At 36.1% G+C, this 26,810-nt stretch overlaps 1 protein-coding gene across 2 annotated transcripts; it reads left to right on the top strand.

Annotated features, from left to right (window-relative positions):
* The first annotated feature begins 401 nt into the window (after positions 1 to 401).
* On the top strand, positions 402 to 26,296 carry LOC133528066 (gustatory receptor for sugar taste 64f-like). 2 transcript variants are annotated; one of them, XM_061865277.1, is made up of 11 exons: positions 402 to 2,342; positions 2,432 to 2,576; positions 2,672 to 2,790; positions 6,256 to 6,435; positions 13,494 to 13,648; positions 13,743 to 13,865; positions 22,882 to 23,036; positions 23,581 to 23,628; positions 25,705 to 25,873; positions 25,956 to 26,045; positions 26,134 to 26,296. In XM_061865277.1, the coding sequence occupies exons 1-11, from the start codon at positions 2,291 to 2,293 to the stop codon at positions 26,221 to 26,223; spliced, it is 1,326 nt and encodes a 441-aa protein (XP_061721261.1). In that variant the 5' UTR covers positions 402 to 2,290; the 3' UTR covers positions 26,224 to 26,296. The 2 variants fall into 2 exon arrangements, with proteins under 2 accessions (XP_061721261.1, XP_061721270.1); XM_061865286.1 differs by lacking the exon at positions 2,432 to 2,576 and having other exon boundaries at positions 404 to 2,342.
* Positions 26,297 to 26,810: the final 514 nt, after the last annotated feature.

Below are 26,810 nucleotides of genomic sequence, written 5' to 3'. Positions count from 1 at the left end.
ATTTTCTTACTCTAGCTTTTTCAGATCATATCTTATATCCGACTCATTGTAGAAGATAGATAATATCTAATACCTTTAAACGAGCAATTCTTGTATATATATATATATATATAGGTATGTATATATATTTCTGTGATCTCGGAAACGGCTCTAACGATTTCGCTGAAATTTGGTATATGGGGGTATACAATCTATCTAGATTAGTCTTATGTTTGGGAAAACGCGTGTATTCGAGTTTTCATGCGTTTTTCTTTCGACGCAGAATATGGTCGCTAATTTAGTTTTGCGGCCACTGTCCGTCTGGTCCAGCGGGTTAAGACGCGGACTGCTAAACGAGTGTTACGGGTTCGAATCTCGCCCGGTTACTAACTTTTGTTTTTTTTTATATGTTCAAGTTTATATAATAATTGTCAGTTCACATTTTACTTTTTATGTTTATGTAGATTATCACCTATACACCACCATATTACAATAAATAGTTATAACCGAGCAAAACTCGGTCGCCCAGGTACTATACCTGATTCATGAAGGTCCGTTTTTTTATCGCTTAATGGTCCGCGATATGATCTTTACATTGATATCTAAATGTTTCAGCTTCCAGAATATCTCGCATGGGCGAAAATATTATTGTATAAATTTATGAGTACAAAGAGCAGTTCGTGTTTAGAGTCCATTGTTGAAAACACATATAAAAGATATCAAATTATCTAACTGAAGTCTAGAAATCATAAGGCCAAACAAATTATTTAAAAATATTAAAATTGAGTAAAAGAAAAAAATACGCATTAAGTACAGAGTGGGCAAATACGAGTGATACATTTTGTTTTTAAATTTCAATTATATTATGTGCCAAATGTACTAAATATTTTTTCATAAATATATTATTCAGGGTTGGCAATTGTATACGGATGATAATTTCTGCCAAATGTATACCTCTAGGAGGAAGCATTTTTTTTTTCAGATGTTTGTGTTGTTTAAAACACATTGTTTGCTCGATTAATTTTGAGAAACAGTGACAGTGATTGGGACCCAGATTCCAGGCCAAAAGGAATAACGTTGTATAAAGTATGGGACATCTATGTATGAATTTCCAAAGGTGTTTGTTCTTTAATTTTCTAGCTGAGCCTGCTGAGCCAGTATCAAATTCTAGTCTTGTATTAGAAACCGCAAACCGGAGGCGACATAAATACGTTTAGTACGCTATTTAATGTTTGTATATTATCATCTCTATGACCCTAAGTAATTAACTGTACCTACAAATTAGCGACAGTGCCTTATGTGCTCGACACGCACTTTGGGTGTGAGTTTGAAAAAGGATTCTAATATTAATTTTACCCATCTCTATTCAATACTCGCAACATATTTATTAGAACGTGGCGGCCACCATGACAAAGTATTAGTAATACCATCTGAGCGTCCATCTTACGCTCGCTGGTATCATCATATCACAAATTGTCCGAATATTAATAAGTAATTGTGTAAAAGCATACCCGACGGCCACTTTAATAACGACAAGAATATTAACTAATAACCTTACCATGATATTGGACTTGCGAAGAATTTAATGTAACGGGTTCGGCATGTTCTGTGAGTGAAAAGAAAATGTAGGTATCTTAGCAGTCTTTCTACTAGTACTTATAAATGTAAAAATTTGTATGCTTGGATATTTCCATGGCCTTGGATGGTGCAACAGGACAGCACTACAACAAGGCCGACGAGAGTATGATTTTTCGTTTATTCATTCGTTCATTTACTTCATCATTGGTTGGTGCGTACAAAAGATCTTAATATTGTATACTGCACTGAAATAAAAATAAGAAACTAATTAACTAACTCACTAACACTATTAAATATAACATACATAATATATATGGCCGGCCGTATTTATTTCAACGCGAACGAATTCGTAGATAAATGTTTTCCAAAAACTTATCGTAGAACTGTGAAGTCTTAACTGCAAAAAACTGTATTACACTATATTACTGTATTATACTGATTTTACCTGTAACTATGAGCAACTATGACAACTCGTATGTACCAATTCAAACGCCGCGGCATGCATCCTATATAAAATGTTTTAATTTATGTAATTTCAGTATTATTTCAGCACTTACAAAATTTAAAGAACTACCATAATCGTACTCGTAGCTCTAAAAGGATCTCTAAAGGTCAGACACGGAACGAAGAGTATAGTTTTACTAATGGTTTGTGTCCATTAAAACAATGATGGCATTGAAACAAACGATTATTGGGAATTTGTGTTGGTGTAAGCAAGCTGTTATCCTAAAAAATGACTAAAGCTAGCGGTGCAAAGAAAAGTTTCTCCTCGTGGATATTAAAGAGTATGTATTGTTTTGTATAGTATAATATTCTTTTACATAAATGTGAAAATATTAGATGGCGCATCTTAAAGTATATTTATTATTTAAAGAAAACAAAGTTCATGTTGCTAAAATACCCGTGACCAACAAAGCAGTAACCTTACAAGATTCATTGAGACCAATCTTGATAATCGGGCAAGCGTTCGGTTTATTTCCTGTTATCGGATTATACAGCAAGCACGAAGCTAACTTGAGGTAAATTTTGCTCAGTAGATACACCTAACCTACAATTTGTGTTAATAGTGATAACCGTCCAACCCATTTCAAACTCATAAATATTTGATTTTTAGGTTTTACTGGATATCCTGGAAATGCATTTATTCATTGATACTATTGAGCGGGCAAATATGGATGTGCGTAATGTGTTTTAATAAAATGTTTCGCTCGGAAACTACATTGCAGACTACATGTAAGCAATCAACATTTTGTGTTTTTAGTCTGGAACCTAATGTTAGCCGACTTAGCAGGTTATGGAATTGCAGACAACGTCTCACTCAACTACTGTTTCCCGCGTGATTTCCCTTTTTGCTTTTCTATGTATCATTTGTTAGACTACCTATAATATTCTGCGGATCCAAACCATGTACCCTATCTTATCATCGTTGGCTCAGGCGGCCAATGAACATTGTGTTATTTGTCGTTGAAAAGGGACCTATCAACAACAGGATTGTCGATGTTCTTATTTTGTCAAGCACTAATAAGATGACGTTCGTGCTAGAAAAATCTCTAGGTCTATTAATAAGTAACCTAATTTCAATAATCGCCATTGTCATGTGTTATGTCTATTGTTTGTTTGTAACCAGACGTCAATCTACATGTCTTTCCGGTGCGTTTTAGATGCTGTCATTAATGAGAATCTAAACAACCGATTTAAAGAATTGATATAAATATTATTTTAAGACCTATCGTAAAAAATGGCCGAATCTAAATAAAATACGTACCAATCTCTTCTGACCTAAACATTAACGGGATTGAGTAAATTGTTTTAGTTAATATACATTCTCGTACATACATATGGTATAACTAGCTGTTGCCCGCGATTTCTTCCGCGTGGAATCTTATCTTCAACATTTTACATCTTCAAAACGCTGAAATTTGTTTACTTCTCTTTTAAATACCATTTTCATCATCATAATCATCATATCAGCTCTTTATCGCCCACTGCTGAGTATAGGCCCCTCTTCTAGTACGCCACTTGCCCCGGTCCTGAGCTAATCGCATCCAGAAGTGACCGGCAATTTTCCGAATGTCGTCCACCCAACGAGCTAACGGACGCCAGGGGCTTCTTTCATCCGAAATTTTATTCCACCTGCCATCACTCTGCCTAGCAACATGTCCCGCCCAACTCCATTTTAGGTTGGTAATGACGCAACCCACGTCTAGCACTTTGGTGCGACGACGGATCTCGACATTCCTTACTCGATCTCGAAGCTTGATACCGAGCATGGCGCGCTCCATAGCTCTCTGTGCTACACGAATTTTATGCACAGCCTCCTTGGTGAGCGAATACTATTTTACGAAGTTTCCAGTTCCTCGCTTCAAATAAAATTCGAATCTGATACAAACTTTCAACCCCTTTTTAACCCTTTTATGGGATGAATTAAAAAAAAACGCTGAAATAAGTTTTTCCCTTTAATTATAATACCTTCTTACGAAGTTTCGAGATCCTAACTTACTATAAAATTTTGAACCCCAAGATAAATTTTCATCCCCTTTTTAACCCCTTAGGGGTTATATTTTTAATAACATTCAGTTAATGTTCTTATTTTATCTTATATTATGCCTTTATAAGAAGTTGCAAAGAATTTGTAATGTATTCCAAGTTTCAACCCCTTTTTAAGCCTGTTAGGGGATGATTTTTTAAAAACTCTGAAATCACTTTTCTTGTGTTTAAATAATATGCCCATGTGCAGAGTTTCAAGTCCCGCACTCAAAAAAGTTTTTGATACGCATACAAACCTTCACCCCTGTTTCACCACCTTTGGGGATGAATTTGCAAAAACGCTGAAAGTAGTTTTCTTCTATTTAAATAAAATACCTTTTTACAAAGTATAAAGTTCCTAGCTTAAAATAAAACTTGAACCCCTTACTAACTTTCATCCCCTCTTTAACCCCCTTAGGGGTTATTTCTCAAAATCGCTTCCTAGCTCTTGTACACTTTATAAATGTGACCTAGTGTTAAATTTCAACTTTCTAGCATTTGTAGTTTCGGCTCTGCGTTGATTAGTCAATCAGTCAGGACACGTGCATTTATATATACAAGATAGATAGATAAACGGGCGACAATTAGTCGCGCGTTTATGTCTTTTGTAGTGCATTTTTGTCTACTGAGATACTTACCAATTCTCATTAATTATTTAAGTTTTATAGAAAAAAAAAGTATTATTTTAGATTGCTCTTAGAAAAAGTATTGTATATACAATAGTGATATAATCAAGCTCTGTATTATATCACGATTGTATAAAATACTACTACTTTACTATATTAGCGAGACAAAATTAGACGCAATCACTTTACTGTATCTCTATAGACGCTTTAGTTATTCGTAATGATGTACCAGAACTGCCCAGAGACTATACAAACTGAGATACCATATATAGTCGACTTTACTTTGGCAGGTCTTCGCCCGGAAGACCGTTGGCCCACTTGGCCCCCTCGCATAAAAAATGATTGTACCTTCAAATCTATCCCGAAGCAGGGTCGCTCCTCGCAGATTCCCACCCACCCTCCGGCCACCTCTTCTGTAATGTGTTACTCCCCCGCGTCGGTTATAATAATAATTCCACTATATAAGAGTTCCACGCGTACCAAGTCGCGGGAAACAGCTAGTTTATTTATGTCTTTCCATGTCTTTCCCGTATTCGAAACAATGGTGTTTCGGACATTTGGAAGGCGTGCGTGGAGCCGAAGCCAACACGTGGATACCCTTTCGACCTCGCTCTGTGCAAGATAAAAAGTGATATTAAAGATCTCAAGCTCAAAATCAGTCCAAGGGCATAACGGTCTACTATTGTCCGCAAAATGTTGATCTACGTATTTTTTTTCTCATTTGTGAAATGTTGTCTGCTAAAAGAAATTCATGATTATGAAACTCGGCGGATCAGTAGGGTTTTACTATGCCTTAGTTATATACTCTCTAGATACACATTAAGTAGCAGCATAAACGTTGTTGACTCCACAAGACGAATAAAAACTCATAAGTAATCCTGACTTAATCAAAGAATGAAAACTTGATGCACTAGCTCAGTTATTTTATCAAGTTCGTTCAAATTATTATTTGGTAATTTTCTTACAAAATCATTAATTGTTATCTCGAAGTATGGTCAACCGACACACAGTCATGTTGTAAATACCTACTTACTAGTCAAGTTAACACGTTGTATTTGTCTAATTCTGATAATTAAAACAAAAGACAGGGGAACAACCTACTCTCAATATGTAGTGCACATAAAGCATAAAGCATTGAAAACGGGTAAGTTTGTACGGTGATTCTCATAACAACTGACCCTTTGTCATTGCTTTTGAATACAATCATATACATACTTTTTACATGAAGTCTAATAGTTAGCGACAGGTTTTTTTTTCAATGATTTTATTGCAAAATTAGAAAAGTACAAAGTTTAAACCTATTTCAACAATCGAGTATTCGAAGTGACCATCACCTTGCTGTTCACTTATACCCACCTTTGAACACTATTATGGTTATGTATCGCTTCATACAAAAAAAGACCTTACGTCCGTTCCTTTAAGATAACGCCTAACGCCATTTACCGATGACTCAGTAAAATGAAACACTTCGCGATGTAAATGGCAATAGCCCTAAAAAACATTTTATTAATCGCAGTCACATAACTGTTTGAATGTATCTTTTTAGCACCAGCTATCTTCTATGGAACAACATGTATATCTATAGCAACGTTTCTACAAGTATCTTTAAAATGGCCTAAATTAGTCAAGCACGCGATTCAAACAGAAGATCTAGATCCCAACTTTGATACAAGATTGACATCAAAATGTTACATGACTTGTGCCGTTGTTCTCCTCCTAGCCATTAGTAAGTAGATAAATAAATTAATTAAGCAGATTATTATACTGTATCTAATTATGAAAAATATAAATATTTATTTTAATATTTTGATTTGTGTTGCAGGAGTAAGTCATAAGAATATTTAGGCCCAGCATCCTAGTTCTAAGATGGTATCTGCTAAAAAGTAATCACAATTTCGGCTCTGGCCATGATTCCCATCTTTTTTAACGATTTTATCTAGTTTTGATACGACCTTGAGTCTTGTGACTATCTCACGCACACCAATAATCCAATCAGGTTCAGTCGCTAACAGGAGTCGTCTATTTAGGCATCCAGCTCGCAGTTATTGGTACGCCTGAGATGCCTATAAAGGTCAAAACACGATGTATACTATACCAAATTGTGGAAACGGAATCGGCCTCGGTCTATTACTACTTACTGAATATGTATAATTACTGAGACACTCTATGGTTGCTAGGCATTTGCTAAGTCACAATTTAATGGCGTTTAATATTTTAAGATTAATAGTTTTATCTACAGTTGTTTATTTGTTCATCTGTCCCGGACACCGCACACTGCAGGTTAGCCTTGGCTGCGGATATGACGTTTTATGACTGCTTTTTACATGACACGTCTAATTGAAAAATGTAGGGAAGTAATGTATGTTTTTTAAAGAAATTTAAGATTTGGTAATTTGTGTGGAAAAACCATCCTTAGATATTTTATAAATCACCCTCTCCCTTTAGAGTTCAGAAAACTCATTATGTTTTTTGAGACGTATCTTTATTACTGATATTAAAAACAGAATAAAATTTCCAAATTAAGGTTCAATATTGTACTTTCGATATTGTAGAGATGGCGCTAGTAGCCTATGCATTCACATCGACTCTGTGTTATTTATCTTGATAAAAAAAGTAATCCTGCAATAAAAGTGTTAAATTGTGCTCGAAACTATAAAATGGCTAAATTCAAAGGTAAACTGTAAAAATCAGGGCAGAAAATACAAACTTTATCTGAAAACTTGAAAAATAGTGCTGACGTTTCAACGTCTATTTTACCGTACAGTGACTAAGAAAAACAACTAAAATCAGTGATATTTACAAAAACCCACAAAACTAAGTTACAAACAGTGAAGTGCGTGTTTTGTGTATTTATCATAAATTTTGATTTACATAACCTAAAAACAATCACGAAATACGAACAACAACACGCCACTTTTACTTACATTCAAGATCAGCGCCATCTAGCGAGAAGCACCACAACAATTTGATCGAACTATCTACGTCACGTTTCACCTACTCATTACAAGAGGGCGCTAAAAATAAAACTGTCAAATAGGAAGATAATAGCCATTGAAGAACTTAAAAATCTAATTAAAGACCTACAAACTAAATTGCTCGAGCACACTAATGAAATACGCGACATGAAAGAAAGCATCACACAAAACATAAACCAAAATATCGACACAAAGTTTGCGAATGTCCAGTTAAGTTAGAAGTTAAGCAAACAACGCTTGAAAAATCCTTGAGCAAACAGAGTCAGCAGATACAACACCTTGAACGAAAAATTAGAAAAAGAAACCTAATTTTCTTCGGGATTGAGGAAAACGAAAGAAACTATTTTGATTTACAACGAAGTGTACTAGATATTTCAAACCAAAACATGAACTTAAACTATAACGAAAAAAAAATAGAGGAAGTGAGGTGATTTAAAAAAAAAAATAAAGCAATTAAAAAATAAGGCCAACAGTTGTAACCTTTTGTACGATGGGCTTTAAAATTATCATACTGAAAAATAAGAAAAAACTCAACGATACACCATTCTAGTTAATTAATTAGAGCCACAGAGAGCACGACGACTCTACATCCATCATTGCTTCAAAGATTTACAAGTGAAGAAATTTGCAAGAAAATAGAGAGTTTAAAGAAAGGAAAAAGAAGCGGCCCTGACAATATATCCAATGAAATTATTTTAGCAGGAAGATATGTACTAACACCCTATTTGACTTCGCTCTTTAATAGAATACTAGACTCTAGAAAAATACCAATCGAATGGGCAAAATCTTACATTATTTTACTATATAAAAAAGGCGACCCCGCGAACATTGCAAATTATAGACCTATAAGCTTGCAACCATGTCTCTACGAGCTATTTGCCTCAAATATCAACGTATATCTAAAATCACTGACAAATTCCAACCAATAGAACAGGCGGGTTTTCGGAAGTCTCTATCGACAATAGATCATATATACGTCCTAGAAAAAATAATAGAGAAATATGTACAGCATAGGCGCCCGCTGTACTTGGCATTTATAGATTACGCCAAAGCTTTCGATACAATCTCCCACGCAAGTATATGGAAAGCTCTACATGAATGTAATACACCACTGGAAACAATAGAGCTAATACAGGACACCAAAAAAAAAAGCGTTAGCCGAGTAAAACTGGATCGAACCGGCCCCGAAATAGACATTTGTAGAGGCGTACGGCAGGGCGACCCCCTGTCCATGTATGGATTTATAAGTGTTTTACAAATATTAAAGGCAACTACCTTAACAACCTACGTTTTGCCGATGACATAGTGCTGTTCTCAGAGAGTGCATCACAACTTGAAGAAATGACTAGCGAACTTAACTCAGTAAGCCGCGATATCGGTCTAAAACTAAACATCGAAAAAACCAAAATCATGACTAATAGCGCTCAAAAACCCATATTCGTTGACAATCGGCAGTTGGAATATGTTCAGAAATATATATATTTAGGAAAGCAAATATCTTTCTCAAAAGACAGACACCTTGAAGAATTAAGCAAACGGGTGAGCATGACATAAATTCTGGGGCCACAAAGAAGTTTTAAAATCGAATCTGCCCGTAAGGCTAAAAAAGAAAGTCTTAGACTCATGCCTCTTACCTTGTCTCTCATATGGAAGCCAAACTTGGATCTACAACACCCACACAAAAATAAAAATTGTAACATGCCAGAGAGCCATGGAGCGAAGCAAAACCCACTGCAAAAAGCTAAAATGGAGATGGGCCGGACACGTTGCACGCCACGCCAAAGAAAGATAGACTAAAAGAATTTCAACATGGGCTGCCCCCAAAGCCGAAGTGGTTTTGTCATCTCGCATGCAATTTTTTTTATGTTGGTAACTAGGCTACTGATTAACTACATTGGCATGATGCTGAACTGAAGCATATTAAAAAAACATACATTTTTGCGTCAACCTACTGTGAACTGCGCATGTTCGGCCCCCTATTCTCAATTTAATATTCATGGGGATTGAAAAGAACAGAGAGCCGCTTTTGCAGATTTCGTGTTCCGAAATAGCTTGGGATACACACTTGGCTAAATCTGGAGTTCGGATTTGTCATGTCTTCTAGTCTTGTCACTTCTTGTTATGGATAATAAGTTCGTAAAGTCGGAAGCACACTTTCACTCAATATGTCAATATAGTCCTGAGCTCAAGGTGGCAAATGAACGAGTTCACCAACACCTGAATTCGCCACGACGTGGTCTTCTGTATACTGGGTTCGATCTAACCGTTACAAATGTAATCTTCCCGTTTGAGAACTCGATAATGCCTTCTCGTCAATAAAAACTGTATTCATCCAGTCAAAATTTTAATATTGGCGGGCGAAGTAACGTCCGGCTAATTTATGATCCTCTGTCAAGGCAATTTTTTCGAAGGCCGCCTGTGATGTAAATTAATAGAACGTAGGCAATTCCTAATTGTTCTAGGGTGAACATCATATATTTCTGCAAATCGTCTGGTTGACGTAAAGCTATCGAGAATTATTGGCTCCGCATTAATTGGCGTTGGTCTTCGGCTGTTACAAGCGGGCGCTGGTTATTATATCGCCGTACCCAACGATGAACTATGTCTCTACTCACATTTATCGGTCGTATATCTGATAAATCAATATTCCTTCCTGGTGTAAATCCACTATTTGGGTTTTTAATAGTTCACGGTTAGCGGCCAGCATTTTATTTAACAAATTAATTTGACATTTTATACGATTTTCTTGATAGACACATGTTCGTCATTAGTAAATAAAATGATAAGTTTTCGCAAAGAGGTTATCTGTAATGTGGAGTGACATATAATATGTAAATAATACGTATTGACATTTCATTAGGTGTAGGTACTTACTGAAATATAATTTTCGACTTTAATGCATTTCAACGAAATGGGTAGGAAATTAAATTATTTGACTGTACTTAATGGTTCGATAGAATATCTCATTTTATTTGATAAGTAATTTATGTTTTAGGTTTTAAAAAAATGGAATAAGGATTGTTGAATTGAATTGTGCATGTTCAGTAATTTTTTTTTGTTAATTTTAATTAAAGTACTATGCTTTCGATCTTCACTTTAAATGGCCTTTTTTTCCTCTATTTTTTTATAAATAAAGCACTAACACTGTCATTGGAACACGCATTTTTAATTATAAATAAATGTCTTTATTCTGCAACTGTGTATTGGATGCTAATTGTTAGCATTTTTTTCTTAGGTGTATAGTCAATAAGTGCGTGTTGTGTAGTCAAGTACGTAATTACAATGTGGAGCCTCCTTTTATTATGTTCGCTTATGGCTCAAGTGTCACCTACTCACAGTACCTACTCACATTTTGTGACGTCTCACTACTGAGAATTGTTGTAATAATATACACCGTGTTTTTTTTTCGTTTATTTCAAGGGTGCATTCCTGGGCTTAAATTATTTAAGTTTCTCAAAGACACCGGTATTGTTATTAACTCCATTTCGGAGATAATCAATAATTTATTTTTATGTTATAAAGCCCTTACGAGCGTATACACTTGCCTTAGGGCCTGTTTTCATCATATTGAAACAACTGTTTGTAATGCAACAAAAGTGTGTCCGCGTCCTTGCAAATGTGTGTTTTCCAAACAGTTGTAGCCAATATTTTATTCAGTATGGATTATTGACATTGCCCTCTATTTATATACTACAATGTACCTTCTTTGTTAGTGAAAAGTTGAAAACCCCCACTTATTCGAAGTGAAGCAAGATAAGCAGAGAACTAGAGAGCAGTACAGAAATAAACTCTTGGTCCCAAAATGCAATTTACAAATGTATAAAAATAGCCCTCACTACAATTGTATCGTAATTACTAATAAGATCCATCCATTAAACAAGAACCTCGACACGCAGTATTTAAAAACAAGCTAGAACAATTATTAATAGAAAAATGTTATTACTCTGTAAAAGATTTTCTAAATGAAAATAATTTATTATAAACCTAAGTGAATCTTATTTTAACTAATTGGACGGCATAATTTACTAAATTAATTTTAACTGAATTTGTTTTAATTAATGTTTGATTAGATTTATTTTGATATTTATATGTATTTTTGTTTTTTATTGATTTTTGTGTTATTTCTACTTGAATTTAAATTATTTTGTTTTAATTATTTAAATTTAATTAGTTATAAGGCCTGTACCGATAAATAACTGTAAATTTCAAACCCCAGTAATTTTGTTTCTAAGGAGACGACTACGGTATTCTTACCGCGATAAAAAGTCTTATTATTAGGTATATTATATATTCCAATATAAATAATTCTGGTTTTACGCTGTTCGACTTTATACCGGTAAATAGAAGAGATCACTGAAAATTGGGCTTTTCCAAAAAGCAAGAAAATTTGCAACATCCTACATGCCTGATTTCGAAACACTTAAAATTACCTCGAAGTTTCGTGCATTTCATAAGAAGTAACTAATTTAGTATGTTGTCTCTTAAACAGAGGCTTCGAACAAGTGACCCTGGGCCCATCACAAAGATTGCTAATAGAATTTGCGAAAACGAAGCATACCTGTCATAATTATCGTAAAAACTTGGGTAGATATGCAGCTAAAGTGCAAATAACTACGATGAAAGTCAATTCAGTTCTTCGTACGAAGGTTAGGATAACTAAAGTTACAGAAAATGTGTGTTACTTAATTCTAGGCCAAGTCGAAAATCATACAATTTCCTTCGTACAAAAATCGAATTTGGTCATTGACATAGAAATAGGGCTCCAAACGTCCAGCAGTGCCGTTGTCTCAACCATTATGGGATTATGGAAAAGTGTATTAAAAGATAAGAATGAAACAGCCAAAAACATTAATAATGCCAGCAGGTGACGGGCTGATACAGGCAAATATGAAAAACGGGTCCGTAAAAAGCTGCCACTGAATGCGCTAGGAAGAAGCTGCCTACGACTCCTACAGAAAAAATATAAATAAAAAACGGACAAATATCTAAAATAAAAGTCGCTTTTTATTGTAGTTATTCTAAAACCCTTAGTTTGTTCTCAATCGCATCAGTTTTTTTTTCAATTGAAATTACCAGTTTTTTTTTCGGTACACCCCTTAAGTATGTTGTGTGCGTCATGGACTGACATTATTACTTGTTTAACACCTTTTAGATTTTATGTACATGATTTTACAACGAAATAAATGAAATGAATAGTGTTTAGTACGAGTGTGTACATTTGCTACTAAACGTAAATACTATCTCGGACGATTGATATTCGAAATGACATTGATATGTCACAGTTTTCAATTGTTTGGTTGAATTAAATATAATGCCCGTACTACAACAATACGCAACAGCTATATGCAACATATAATTACTTTATATAAAATAAATAAATAATAAAAATGATTTTGTTTTTTTTTTCCCGCCGTGGTATGGGTGAGTAGTAAGAACCCATACCCCGGAGTTAACGGAATTCAATAAAAACACGGTGTATATTTAATGAGTAGTATTCGAAATGGAATTCAATATAATAAATGGCAAAAAGTAAACACAAACGAACGCCTTTGACATTAACCTAGTTAATATTGTAACGCAGTATATCTTATCGAAATACCAATAATTAAACCAATATTGTAACTAAACTTTAATGAACGTACCAGGCTGAAATGTAACAATCGTTAATAGAAACGTGTTTATTTTTTAAAAGTGCGTGATCTGATTACCGACTCATGAAAGATAACTGGGTTTGTTTACACTTTTTGCTAAGTATTTTATTTAGAACTCCATTTTAACACCATAATGATCAAATACTATATATTTTTAGTAGAATACATTCTTTCTCTGCTATATGCGTTGAGGGAAGCCATAGTGTGTTATTCACATACACATACTAGTACGTACGAAGGATTTATGAGAATATCTTATCCGTGGGTGTTTAGCTTTATGCCATATTCCATTCCACTGGGCATAATAACGCAGGTAAGTTATCAAAATGATAGATGGACTTAAATTATTTTCAGATTTAATGGTTACCTGCAAATTCATGAATTTAACGCACCTAATCTTTTTTCAGTTCCTGCATTTTCAAGCAACGTTCATTTGGAACTTCTCTGATCTATTTGTAATTTGTACGAGTTATTACCTTACTTCACGCCTGGATAATGTCAATCGAAAGTTACTAATAGCGCAAGGCAAGGTGAATATAATTAATATTTAATAATAATTACATACTTGAAGTATGCCGAAGACGTAGAAGACCAGTACCCCTAGTGTAAATTTAGTCGATAGCGAAACGTGACGTACGCGTTTGCGTTAAGTCTCATTTTGTATGGGTTTTTAGACAGCGTACCAAGCGGGACGTTTTGGAAAGTCAAAAATCTCATACAAAATGACACTTAACGCAAACGCGTACGTCACGTTTCGCTGTCGAAAATATTTACACTAGGGGTACAGTACTGAAAGATCCTACATTGCGTTAGATGTGCCAGCAACAAAATTAAGCCCAATAGTAACATAAAACATTTCAAAAAAATATATGAACTATCGTTTAAAAAATATGGTTATACGAAAGGTTTCAGTATTATTTTATTAGTAGGTATATAGCTTTTTTAACTGGATCAATTATATAAACGATACTGGCTCAAGAAAATTTTGATTGACGTTTCATGAAAGCAGTACAGATTTGTCATTGTATACATAAGTCCCATGTTTACGACTTATTGTACCATGACATTTTAAAAATAACGTTAAGGATTGAAAACATCAGGCAAGTGTGCAGCGGAAGATCAGTATGGGGTTCCGTATGAGCTACAATGAACTTCACGAATATGTAAGGATTCAATTTTAGCTACGGAATTTCAAAATTGCTGGCATCAAGAAATTGTGCGGTGTTAGAGTAATAAGAATAGGGCGACTGACTAAAATATACATTCTGAAACAGTTCATAACTTAAATTCTGAAATCTAGGTTTTTGACATTAATTGATAGACCGACATTATAATATATGTATAAAGTCGCTGGGACACTAAGGGTTAAAACGTTTTTTCTATAGTGGCCAAATTCCAACCCCCTCAACTCTAAGTTTATGAAGCGAAAATTTTGAAAATATAAGCTAAGTGCGATAATAGGTTTCGAAAAAATCATCTCATTAATAACTTACGAAGTTCTTATTATGTACAGTCAGCAACAAAATTGCAAAATGTCAGTTACTTATGATTCATAAGTTATGAAATTGCCAGAATTCTCCAACAGGTGTAAATTTAGTCAGGCTTTTTTGGCAATTTCAAACGCCAAGGTATCCTTGATGCTAATTTTACATTTATATTTTGCATAGGACAGTACCTAAGTGGGCATATTACAAAATGAAAGATTTTTTTTCTTTATAATTAAAATATTTATTGCTTAAATTACTGTTTGTACACTAACAGTATTTTAAAGTCCGCCTATAAGGGTAATGGGAAGTATTTAGTAACGTGTGTAACCACCCTCGTTGTCAATCACAGACTGCAAACTGTTTCTTATGGAACGCACTATATTTTCACAAACGTCACTCCCATTAAAACTGTCCCAGATATTTTGAAAGTGTGTTTTTAAATTGTGTTTGGTTCTAACTTCCGATGGATCCCAAGCCTGTACCACCAAACCCCATAGATTCTCTATGGGGTTCAAGTCAGGAGATTTTGGTGGTAATTTTATCAAGTATAAGTTAGCTTGACCTTCTATCCACGATTGTACTACAATTGAATTATGGACAGAACTATTGTCTTGAATGAAAGTTATTGGTCCACTACCGAATACCACTGCGGCTGTTGGAACAAGCACGTTTTTTAAAATATCTTTATAATCCACACCTCTCATTCTACCAGTCACTTCCACCAGTTCGCCAGGTCCGCTAGCTGACATCCAGCCCCAGTACCCAACTGATATTTTTCCGCTTCTACGATTAGGAGTAATGTTTCTTTCGTCATATCGTGTACCTATTTCTCTCCATAAACAGAGGCGGCCATCTTTTGCAGAGGTAAACACTTTCTCATCCATGAAAATTGCCTTTTCAAAATTGTAATTCCAATATTTGTTAGCGAAATTGAAACGCAATCTTTTGTGCCTGTCGGTCAGTATTGGTTTCTTGGCCGGAATGCGATATCGGATGCCAGCAGCATGTAGTCGACGGCGGACAGTGTGTGTCGAAACACCATAGCGAATAGCATATGTCAAAGTGGTGACAAAACGGCGATACTGCAGTGGCACCATGGTTCCATTTTTATCGCTTCTCACTATGCCCGTCACTTTCGCACTTACATACTTGTTAGAACGTGACAGGCATGGTGACAAATGATATAGAGCCGACCATCTTAGCCCTACTGGACATCTTCTATCAGAAGACGATCTTGTGCAGTAGTCGTTTTCCTCGGCCTGCCAGTGGAAACATGGTTTACTATTCTTCCTTCCCCTTCCCACCTCTGTACCCACAACTTCGCCGTCTTCCATGAAACACCTAATTCGTCTGATATGTCCTGAATTGAAGCACCTTCCTCTCTTAACGCAACGATACGATGTTTAGTATGATTGTCTATATGTGACATTTTGTTATCATAACAGGTTTAATATACGATTTTAATAAAACCCAAGATAAGATTAAATCGCACTCAGGAATATAGTTTCTCTAGTTTTTTTTTTTTTTTTTTTTAATGGCTATCGCCACGAAGGCATTTGCCAGCATCACATCAATATAGTTCCCCATAAGACGGGATTGCGAATTTAGCACGAAAGTGTTGGACAGATTAAGGAGCAGGGAATAGTTATAATTTTAAATTGTTAATTTTGATAAAATTTGAAAGGATTTGAAACACAGAGGGACCAGGAGTCAAAAGAGAGAGCACATGCGTCGGAAGAGGAATCTTCCGAAAAATGAGACCAGAGTACAAATGAAAATGATTAAGACGGGGACAAATCAGGAAAACACGGTTCAGGGTTCCATCATCCAGGCCACACTCACACAAGGATGCGTCACGACAATGCATCCTAGATAGGTAAACCAGGGAGAGGCAGTGATTCAATCTCACTCGGACAACAGTTGAAGCCGCCCCTCCGCTCAAGAAAATCTTACAAAACGAGGGCTTCCGCCCTATGTCCGGCTGCAACAACCGATACGTAGGAACAGTTGGACACACGAGCGGCCACAACATCAAAGTCAGCTGGAGGAGAAATTTTGATTTTATTGTGTGTAAGAGAGTTCCTGATTAGAAGAGCACAACCAGCGTAACCACCAGGCCTGTCATCACTGATACAAGTGAATCCAGGGACTCTAAAGTTATGATCTGGTTTAAGCCATATTTCCGAAATCGCGATAATGTTAAGATTATACTTATTAATTAAATAAATTAAATCAGCTTTTTTGTTACTGATGCTCCTACTATTCCATTGGAGAATAATTTGGTCCATAATCTAAAGAGGAAACAAGGGATGTAAGAAGAGGGGCAACGTGGGACATCAGATTGTTATTTGGAGAAGAAAATAATTTGGTCAAAGCAGACAGAAGTTTTATAATAGCAGCAAGGGCTTTTTCCCCCTCCGATGAAGAAAAGGGATTATTGAGAGCTGTCCCATTACTAGCCGGTAACGGGTTATCGTTGACCATGGCCCTGTAGGCTTTCTGGTCATAACCGCTTCTATGAGGAGGAGGAGAGCGTGCTCTGGTATAGGTAGTTTTTTTATAAGAGTGTTTGATGGGAGGGGATGCAACTGCTCTAGCATAAGACTTGCCTGCCATAGGATGGAGTTTGTCTGCTTCAATATATGAAATATTTCCCTCAGCCATCGATTTTTTAATATTGCATTGTCTAAGATATTCAGGGCAAGATTTACTCGTTGCTAAGTGGTTAGCTTCCCCTTTACAGTTAATACATCTGGAGTCCTCAATTTGACAAGACTCTCCAAGGTGGTCGCCACTGCAGCGAAAACACCGAGGAGTCGACCGGCATTTGTCTTTAGTATGTCCAAATCTGCAGCAACGGAAGCATTGGGTGGTGGGAAATGTATAAACTTCCACCTTTAATGAGTTATAGCATACAAATACCCTAGGAGGAAGAATTTGGCCATCAAAGGTGAGAATTACCGTCTCCGAGGGGACCCACTTGAAAGAGCCATCTTGGAAGTTTGTTTTTTTGAAGTTGAGTCTACGGGACTTCAATACTCGGCCACAACCCTCTGGAACCTTAACAAAGTTTATTATGTCTTCAGGAGACCAGTCAGTTGGGAGTCCTTTTACTAAGCCCACTCTCGTAACGTTAAATGAGGGTATAAATGCTTTTAGTTTTTTGTTTGTCAAAGTGGGGGATATCAAAAAGTCATTTGCATCCTGATAAGAGTGAAAGTTAATCGACACTCTGTTGCGCCCCAGTCCTTTGATTGAGCCATCGATGACGTTCGGAAACTGTCTTTGATGAAGATGGATAAATTGGCCGAAAGAGACAGGTTGAAGAGAGGCTCCAGGGGATAGGCTATCATATTGAACATGAATGGTAAAAGGACCTGGGTCACTCTGTTCATACCGAGCTCTTTCAGACGTCAAAATCGAGGCAGAAATATTAGGTGTTGTTGCAGCCGAGGATGGAGGGGAGCCCTGTAGGTAAGCTGGAGGAGTTACCTGTGATGAGTCGCCTTGTGAGTTTATCGTTTGACCAAGAGCTAAATCGGACTCTTGGGAGACATCTTGAGCGAGAGGGAGACCTGAGAAAGAGTTTTCCAGAATATTTTCAGAGATCCTACGGTCTAAATTCTTCGCAACAGTCTCACTTAACTGAGTGGTGCGGGAACGGGAGCTGGAACGAGATCTGCTTTTTACGTTACCGCTATATCCTGAGGTTGGGATTAGGGTTTTGGCCTTCAAGTTCGCGTTCAGTCTTGCCTTTCGAGCCAGGGAATCCCGGTTTTGGGAGATTGTAACAAACGCGCCAGGAGATGGAGGAGTTCGACCGGCTATGTTTTTAGACCCTCCCGGGTCACCTGGGGAATGTTTCCCCATTTATTGGGTTTAATTTATTTAATTTTTATTAACAGCTATGGAAGAAAATCTTTATTCCCAATTTCACACCAAAATCTGAACAAATAATTAAATATTTAATATAAAATTTTGAAGAAAACCGCGATTGACGTTCCGCCTAGCTAGCCTTCCAAATTCAAAAATCTTTCTCTAGTTTATTCTATTAACAATAAGCAAAACTGTCAGGAAGAAACAAAAGTTTCCAGTTTCTGACTGAAATTGTTTTTAATTGTTGACAGATGCTAAATAAAAACTTGTAACGAAATAGTTTTGATTACTTTTGACAGATCATCTTATTGCTAACTTAGTTATCCATGTAATTTTGCAATGTTTAGGAAGATATATTAACGATGAGATATATATAGCCTTTTTATTTAATAGTTTTCACTAGTACGTATTTTTGATATTGCTTTATAAATACGTAGCATTACCAGCATTACACCGTTGTGTCAATATCAATTATTCTTCTTCTTCTTCCTCGCGTTGTCCCGGCATTTTGCCACGGCTCATGGGAGCCTGGGGTCCGCTTGACAACTAATCCCAAGATGTGGCGTAATATCAATTATTGAGATAATATTTAAATGCATATTTTTAAATCATTTTTTTTAAATAGCCTACATTGTGTCCCACTGCTGGGCAAAGGCCTCCCCTGTTTTCCACCACTAACAAAGACATATTAATGATGAGATAATATAACATATATTTCATGAATACTTTACTAAGATCGTAATATTGCAAGTACTTTTGTAAATACTTATTTATACACTTGACTGTACAATAACAAACCATATGTACATACATAATACATACACACATATAAATATTCATTTTTCCCAATTTTGCATAGTCGCCTAGATATTATTTAAAATTACGTTCATCAAATGCATAAATACTTATGTTTACACATAATTGGAAGCGAGTCGACCATGTTGGTACTGAGAGATCATCGCGGCGAACTCGTACCGTGTTGCCTACAAGCTTCCAAAAGATGACCATACACCTAGCTTATTAAATACTTGTCCGGTAAAACCGTCCAATTTTGCCCACTTTTAAAAATTCGTTTTTTATAAAAAAAAGGTGTATTATACTTTTTTATGTGCAAATACAGTTTATCTACTCATGGAATTGTGTTGCAATAAAGAAATAGTCCTTATTTTTAAAGAATTTCCAGAAACTGGATTTTTTGTATTAGTTTAAATTACCTTCACTTTCGTAAATAATTGCCCAAGCCCATTATTTGACAAACTATAGCTCTTGGAGCATTCATGTCAGGCCGACAAATTTTTTTGGGAAAAATTGGCCTAAAACAAATAAGTAAAATAGTAATGGATTCGCCTAGAAAGAAGTGGGTTTATTTTACCCGCTAATTTACAATTGTTTTCATTTAACTTGTAGGTTAGAGTTGTAAAATCTGTTTGATAATGTTAGAAAATTAATAAATAATTTTAGCAGTAAGTACAATTTTCATTCTACATAAGTTCAGTTACAGAACTTTTATCTTAGTTATTAGTAACAAAATTTTCATTGCTTTTGCTTCATTTATTTCGATACTGCAGTGAACCCAGACGGCTCCTTGACTTTCACTCTATAATTTGACGTTTGCAATATGTTTTCCTAAAAATAAAAATAAATGGCAATAAAAGATGATAATGTGAATGAAAATAGAAAATTAAACCCAATAAAATAGTTATAAGAGATACCAGAAACTTACTGTACTATTGCAGCTATAAAAATATCAAGCGCGATTTTTATATGGTGCACATAATTACAAATAATTTAAAAAACGGATTATAATTTCGGTATTCATAGTCTTTGATCATATGTACTCTAAGCAATTCATGTGAAATGGAAAAATTACAATCCTAGTCCATTTTAAAACGGCCAAAATTGGCAAATACTTGCGGTTGCGGTTTGAATTGCCCGTCATCATAATTCACGATTTAAGGTACAGAAACCATTTAGTATATAAAAATGTTCTTATACCATTTTTAGTTTAAACATCTTGGATTCGGCAGGAAAAACGTCCACATATCGAATCTCAAAACTTGCATGAAATCTTCCTACTCCCCCAAAGAGCGACATCTAGGATGACTCAAACTCGCCCACTCTTACGATTCCACTCTGGCCGACCGGCTAAGGCAATCACATAAGCAGAGAATCCTGTCCCACCCACTTTCCTTCAGGCGACAGGACGCCCCAGGAGCACTCGGGTACGTGGGGTCGCTAGTCCCCAACAGCTTTCCACAAGCTACCCTGCGTTGACTGATTGCACTGGTAAAAACCAAAGGGCGATGGGGTCGTCATATCCCTACGCCTTCATTATTGTTAGAGGCGTGTAGCTGTTTTTCGTTTGCATTAAAGATATACACCGTGTCCAATATATTTGGATACAACTATGAAATATCATAAAAATAACTACACGATACCAAATGACATGAAAACGAAACAAATAACAAATTATTACAATAACTGTTTTGGAATTACTCCGCCTTTAAGTTTCCGAACCAGCCTTAAACGTTTCTCGAACCCGTCACATGCGGCACGCACTGCTTCCATAGGCATTTCATCCCAAATAAGCTCGATATATTTTTTTAATTGGCCCAAATTTGGTATTTTATAATTATTCAGTTTAGACAGCATATACGACCATACAAAAAAATCCAAACAATTGAGATCCGGAGAGCTGGGAGGCCATTCATTCTTGGGTAAGAAATCGGTTAAGTTTGCCTTACACCAGGCTTGAACGCTGTTTGCGGTATGGGGAGGTGCTCCATCCTGTTGAAAAATGTAATAATCATCTCCAAACATGCGTTGCAAATTAGGAGCAACAACTTTCTCCAGTACTTCGGTTTTGTAATATTCAGCGTTGATTTTAACACCTTTATCGATGAATATCAAAGGAAGTTTGCCCCGCTTACACACTGCTCCCCAAACCATTACTGAGGGGGCACCCTGAAATCTTGGAACGTATTTCTGATTCTCTGGAATATCTGCCATCTTGGCCGCCCACAACCGATCATTTTGAGCATTGTGGGATTGCTCTAAAACAAACAGTTTTTCATCTGAGAAAACGAACTCATCCCCAGCGTGCCACGAAAGTATCGTATTTGATCGCTCGGCCCTCTTCTGCTTAGAAGCCTGGGAAAGTCCATGAACTTTACGTTTCTTGTACGCATAACACCCGAGATCGTGTATCAAAATGTTATGGACACATCCTCTTGAAATATTCAAGTCGGCTGCTAGTTTTCGAACGGAGCGATGGTTTTTACGTCTAATTCGCTCCCTCACAATTTTGACTACCCGATCTGTTCTCGCTGATCGCGGCCGACCCGATCTCCTACGATCTTCCGTTGAGGAGGTCTCTTTGAATCGTTTTAATGTTTTATAAACAAAATCACGTTTGATTCCAAGAGATTTCATCGCTTTGAAAATGTCACTAGGGCACTCGCCATTACAGTATTTGGTAACAATTATTTTACGAAATTGCTTCATCGTGTTTTAACCATGAATGAAATGTAATAGACATTTGACGTTACTGTATCTTGTCTCTGTAAATATATATTTCAATTTTATAAATAGAACTATTTATTTCGAGCTTCAGGTATTTTATACCAGTGCGAAACATATTGTATCCAAACTTATTGGACACGGTGTATAATCTTGAATGTGGTATGTTGCTACGAAACATTGCGCGTTTATCTTAATAAATTCGCTATTTTTTAATAATTATTATTAAGCGTCACGAAATTCTTAGTACAATGTCATATTTCTTCACGAATTAATACAAGAGTTTAATACAGCTTAAGTTCTTACTTAATCAATCAGCAATAGTAGTACCTACTTAGTACTAGGCTTTTGAGGTCCAATTACAGCATTAAGATGATACTAATAATAAGTACTTAACTGCAATCAAAATACGAAGAGTACTACGCGTGGAATTGCAAAATATTGAATACCTACGAATATCGATTAGAAATTATGGAATGCTCCTAAATGCTGATTGGTCCATGGAGAATGCAGGTAGTCACGTGTTTAGGCATTTTGCTCGCACTTAATGGTGCACCTGACATGCTTAGTGACAAATAAAGTCGTAACAAAACATGTCAATCGTAACAAATTGTAAATCAGAATCGCTCGCAAGGATTATTGAATTACGTTATTGTGTGTGCAGTACTTGCCGGCATCATTCTGGCGGAGCGCGCGCGAGGAGTATAGCCGCGTGACGCAGCTTATAAGGAAAGTTGACCAAGTCATAAGTGGAATAGTCTTCATATCTTTTGCAAACAACCTATTCTTCGTGTGCTTGCAACTGTTCAATACTTTAGAGTGAGTATTTTCTTCACTAAGTAAGACAATCTTGATAGTTTGATCTCAAGGGACAACTCATCTACAGAGATATTATGTTATTTAATAGGTCGGGGAAAAAGTTTGTTTACATTTTATATATAAATGACATGACAGTTACAAAGAAAGCTACATACAGTTGATACTGAGTTATTATCATCCTGCAGAATTTTTTAATTTCTCTATTTTTTTCTACAATTCAAGACATTTTTTAACATAGTTTGTTTACATTAAATTATTATACATATAATAGGAGACTTCTGCTCAAAAACCGCGAAAAGTAGTTTCGACAGTTAAAATTATGAAGAGATCGAAACAGGTGGAAATCTGTTGGTGCAACGTCAGGGCTATATGACGGATGCATTAAAAATTCTCAAAGTAGTTTCAAATTTTTGTCCGAGTGGCTGACTATGCGTATGGTATAACGCCATACACGATTAATTAGGTTTCTTTCAGTGAGCTCGTGTGGCACCCAAATATAGGTCGTGTCAAAATCACATGTTAAAATTTATAATGCCTATTTCAGGAATGGAATAAAAGGTACTGGAGCTTGCCGTGCTAGTCGTCTCAAAGGGTATGTGATAATTGTGATATTTATACTACTAAGTTTATTAATGTACGCTACGCGCTACTAGCTTTATGAGGCGCAGGTAGGTTCGCCCGCACATTGAATACTGTTCTCAACTATGCGCTTCTCCAGAATCTTCCTGCCTCGCACAGCGAAACTGGAATGAACTGCCGCATGCGATATTTCCAGACCGTTACGACCTTCACGCATTCAAAAAAAGAGCGTATGCCCATCTTAAATCCGGCAACGCACTTACAATCCCTCTGGTATTGCGGGTGTCCATCGGCGACGGTAATTGCTTACCATTAGGTGATTTGCCTCCTATAACATGAAAATAGCGATTACTTATTGTATTGTATTGCATTTATTTCAAGAAACATGGCTAATCAAAGCTTGAAACATAAAGATTATAATTAAAATACAAACTTAAAATGAATTTATTACCAAAATATTAACTAACTGAAACATGTCAAATATAAAAGAATAAATATTAAGAAATGAAGAATAAATAAATTATGATTTCTAAATAATTTTGAATTAACTAAACTCAATATCTAATGTCATATTGGGGTAAAAAGTACGTTACATGTCCCTTATAAATTAATGAATACCTATAATTAGTATTTAACCCATTTTTGAGACACTGGAGCATGCAATGACAACCCGTGCCTCACAAATGGGGAGTTAAGTCGATCTGCGACGATCGCTAGTAGGGTGCTGCCGCTGGCGCGCACGCGGCGGACTAGTGGCAAATTGTTCACAGAGAGTTATGAGTTCTCGAAGCCCCCCGACGGACGCACTCAGTAGCGCCATATCGTCCGCGTGGGTAATATTGTTAAAGCAAACCTCATTCAATGTGACAACCGACATGGCGTCTACTGAGTACCTCGATAAGCTCATTAATGTACAGATTAAAAAGTGTGGGTGAGCTCAATCCCCCTTGTCTTACGTCACACTCCAAACTGAACTCATCCGAAATGACGTCCCCCCCTCCTTGACGTGGTTGACCTGACTTCCATACCAATATTTAAATATTCGTATAAGCTCTAGTGGTAACTTAATTTTCTCAAGCTGTTCCCATAGCTTGTGGTAGGAAACCAGATCAAATGCCTTCGATAAAACGAGAATGCAGGCGTATACGGGCGTCTTTCGGTCGGTATAATATTTGGCAGCATTGCAACAGCAGGGTCTAAACCCAAACTGATTATCATGCAAAGCGATTTAAATGTTTGTTAAGGAGGCTATCAAATTCTTTAGCGATCACCGTAGCTAATGAGATTGGTCTGTAGTTAGACTTATCTCCAACATCTCCCGTTTTATCCTTAATTATGGGAACTACATTTTACCGTTCTCATCAGCTCAGTCGGCAGGTACGAGGTAGGTACTTATGAAGTGATATATTCGTGCAATTTTTCATACTACTAATATGTCTTAGAACCACTGCTACAAAACCTGCCTTCGTATAAAGAAACCGCATTCAAATCGGTTCACCCATTTAAGAGTTACAGTGCCTCAGACAGACACATACAAACCCTTCTTTATGGGTCGGGGCTTTAAAAAATTGTCGTTAGCCCTTTGACTTTGACATCCGATGTACAATCAGCAAATCTATTAGTTTAGCATTCCTCTAAATAAATATGTGGGCAGGGATGCAAAGTCCGTTAATTACAATTGTGCATTCCTGAACTTAAATGAAGTAACTTTCTCAAAGAGTACTAGAGAGGCGAAATAGTAAAAGAATAATTAAATAATTTCCATTTCTATTACATATTTTATCAATAATATGTTTGAAAGGTTAAGGCAAAATGCGGACCATTATTTATTTAAATTATTGTTTTTTTATTTTCAATTATCTCTTCTTAATTTATTTGGGTCGTTAATTTATTAATTTGTATAAATAGGTTCATAGCTACAAGTACCTGCTGTTTGGAGAAAAGTAAGTCCGTTGTTTTTCCTACCTACTTAGGTAGGAAAAACTATAGACGGCCTGAAGCTTTGCATATTTTTTTCCGCCCTCTGTTTTCGGGGAAACTAGGGGTAGATCGAAATATATATGACACGGCAAGTATGTTTTGTAATCAGGACGACACTGTTTGCCGGTTATGAGGGTCCCGCGTACTTCATCTTCTCTCTGGTGTACCTCATCAGTCGATCTGTAGCGGTTTCACTAATCGCATCACAAGTAAACAGCGCATCTTTGCTGCCTGCCCCAGTTTTGTATGATGTCCCGTCACCGGTGTACTGCATAGAGGTAAAAACTACAATTAAAATAGCATTATGTTTATTTCTCTCACTCTATCTCCATTTATTTAAATATTTTAATATTTTTCAAGGTTCAAAGATTCATTGATCAAGTTAATGCAGATAATGTGGCATTAACCGGACTGCAGTTCTTTACCGTCACTCGTGAGTTGCTATTAACGGTGAGAACATGAGTGAAAAACATAGTATGAATACTATTAAATCAAACGATCTATTCGTTTATAAAGTTTTAAACATTATTTGTTTTAGGTTGCCGGAACAATAGTCACGTATGAGCTAGTAATGTTGCAGCTTACACCTTCAGCTCAAGTACCTACGGCTAATGGGACTATGACATAGAAAATACATGCACATTTTTTTATTTTATTTAGTACCTTGTTTTGTTTTTATTAAAGTTACTTTTGTTTATGTCTCTCTAGATTTTCACTTGTTGTTTCTAGGCTATTAGGGTAAATCAAACATTGCTGTCAAGTGAAACACAGCATTTTCATCACACTAACAGCGAGGACAATATAATATTTTCATCTTTATCAATATCTGCAAATTCCTTGAGAATAGAATGCTGAGTTCCCGTACGTTTTTTATATGTTGTGTATCATGACACAAAATAATAATATATTTGCATGCTGACAATTGTTGCACACAGAGATGGTTAAAATAAGGGATTTTTTCATTCAATATTCCTAAGATGTTCACGACTACTCTCCTAGTTGCTTTAACAGATTCCGTGCAAGAGCGAGCTACGGTGTTACGGGTAAAACCGTATGTAGCGAAAAGCGCCTTCGAACAGAACCCGTCTAGCGGGCCGCTGGCATTGAGTGTGTTATCCAACTTTCCAAAATCGCACAACTGCTCAACTGAGATATTGTTAGTTATCAGTCGCTTCTTCAAACTTTAAATATGCACTATCCCTTACAATAGGGAAG

This window comes from Cydia pomonella, chromosome 1, assembly GCF_033807575.1.
Source record: "Cydia pomonella isolate Wapato2018A chromosome 1, ilCydPomo1, whole genome shotgun sequence".
Taxonomy (NCBI): domain Eukaryota; kingdom Metazoa; phylum Arthropoda; class Insecta; order Lepidoptera; family Tortricidae; genus Cydia; species Cydia pomonella.
Note: the sequence above shows the minus strand (reverse complement) of the source record. Positions and strands in the feature narration are given on the sequence as shown.

Bases quoted from the DNA above. Each gene is read 5' to 3' on its own strand.
- LOC133528066 (XM_061865277.1), top strand. From the start codon at position 2,291: ATGACTAAAGCTAGCGGTGCAAAGAAAAGTTTCTCCTCGTGGATATTA. The intron at 2,577-2,671 runs GTAAATTTTGCT...TTTGATTTTTAG, and splicing joins AAGCACGAAGCTAACTTGAG to GTTTTACTGGATATCCTGGA. The intron at 23,629-25,704 runs GTATGTGATAAT...TTTTGTAATCAG, and splicing joins CGTGCTAGTCGTCTCAAAGG to GACGACACTGTTTGCCGGTT.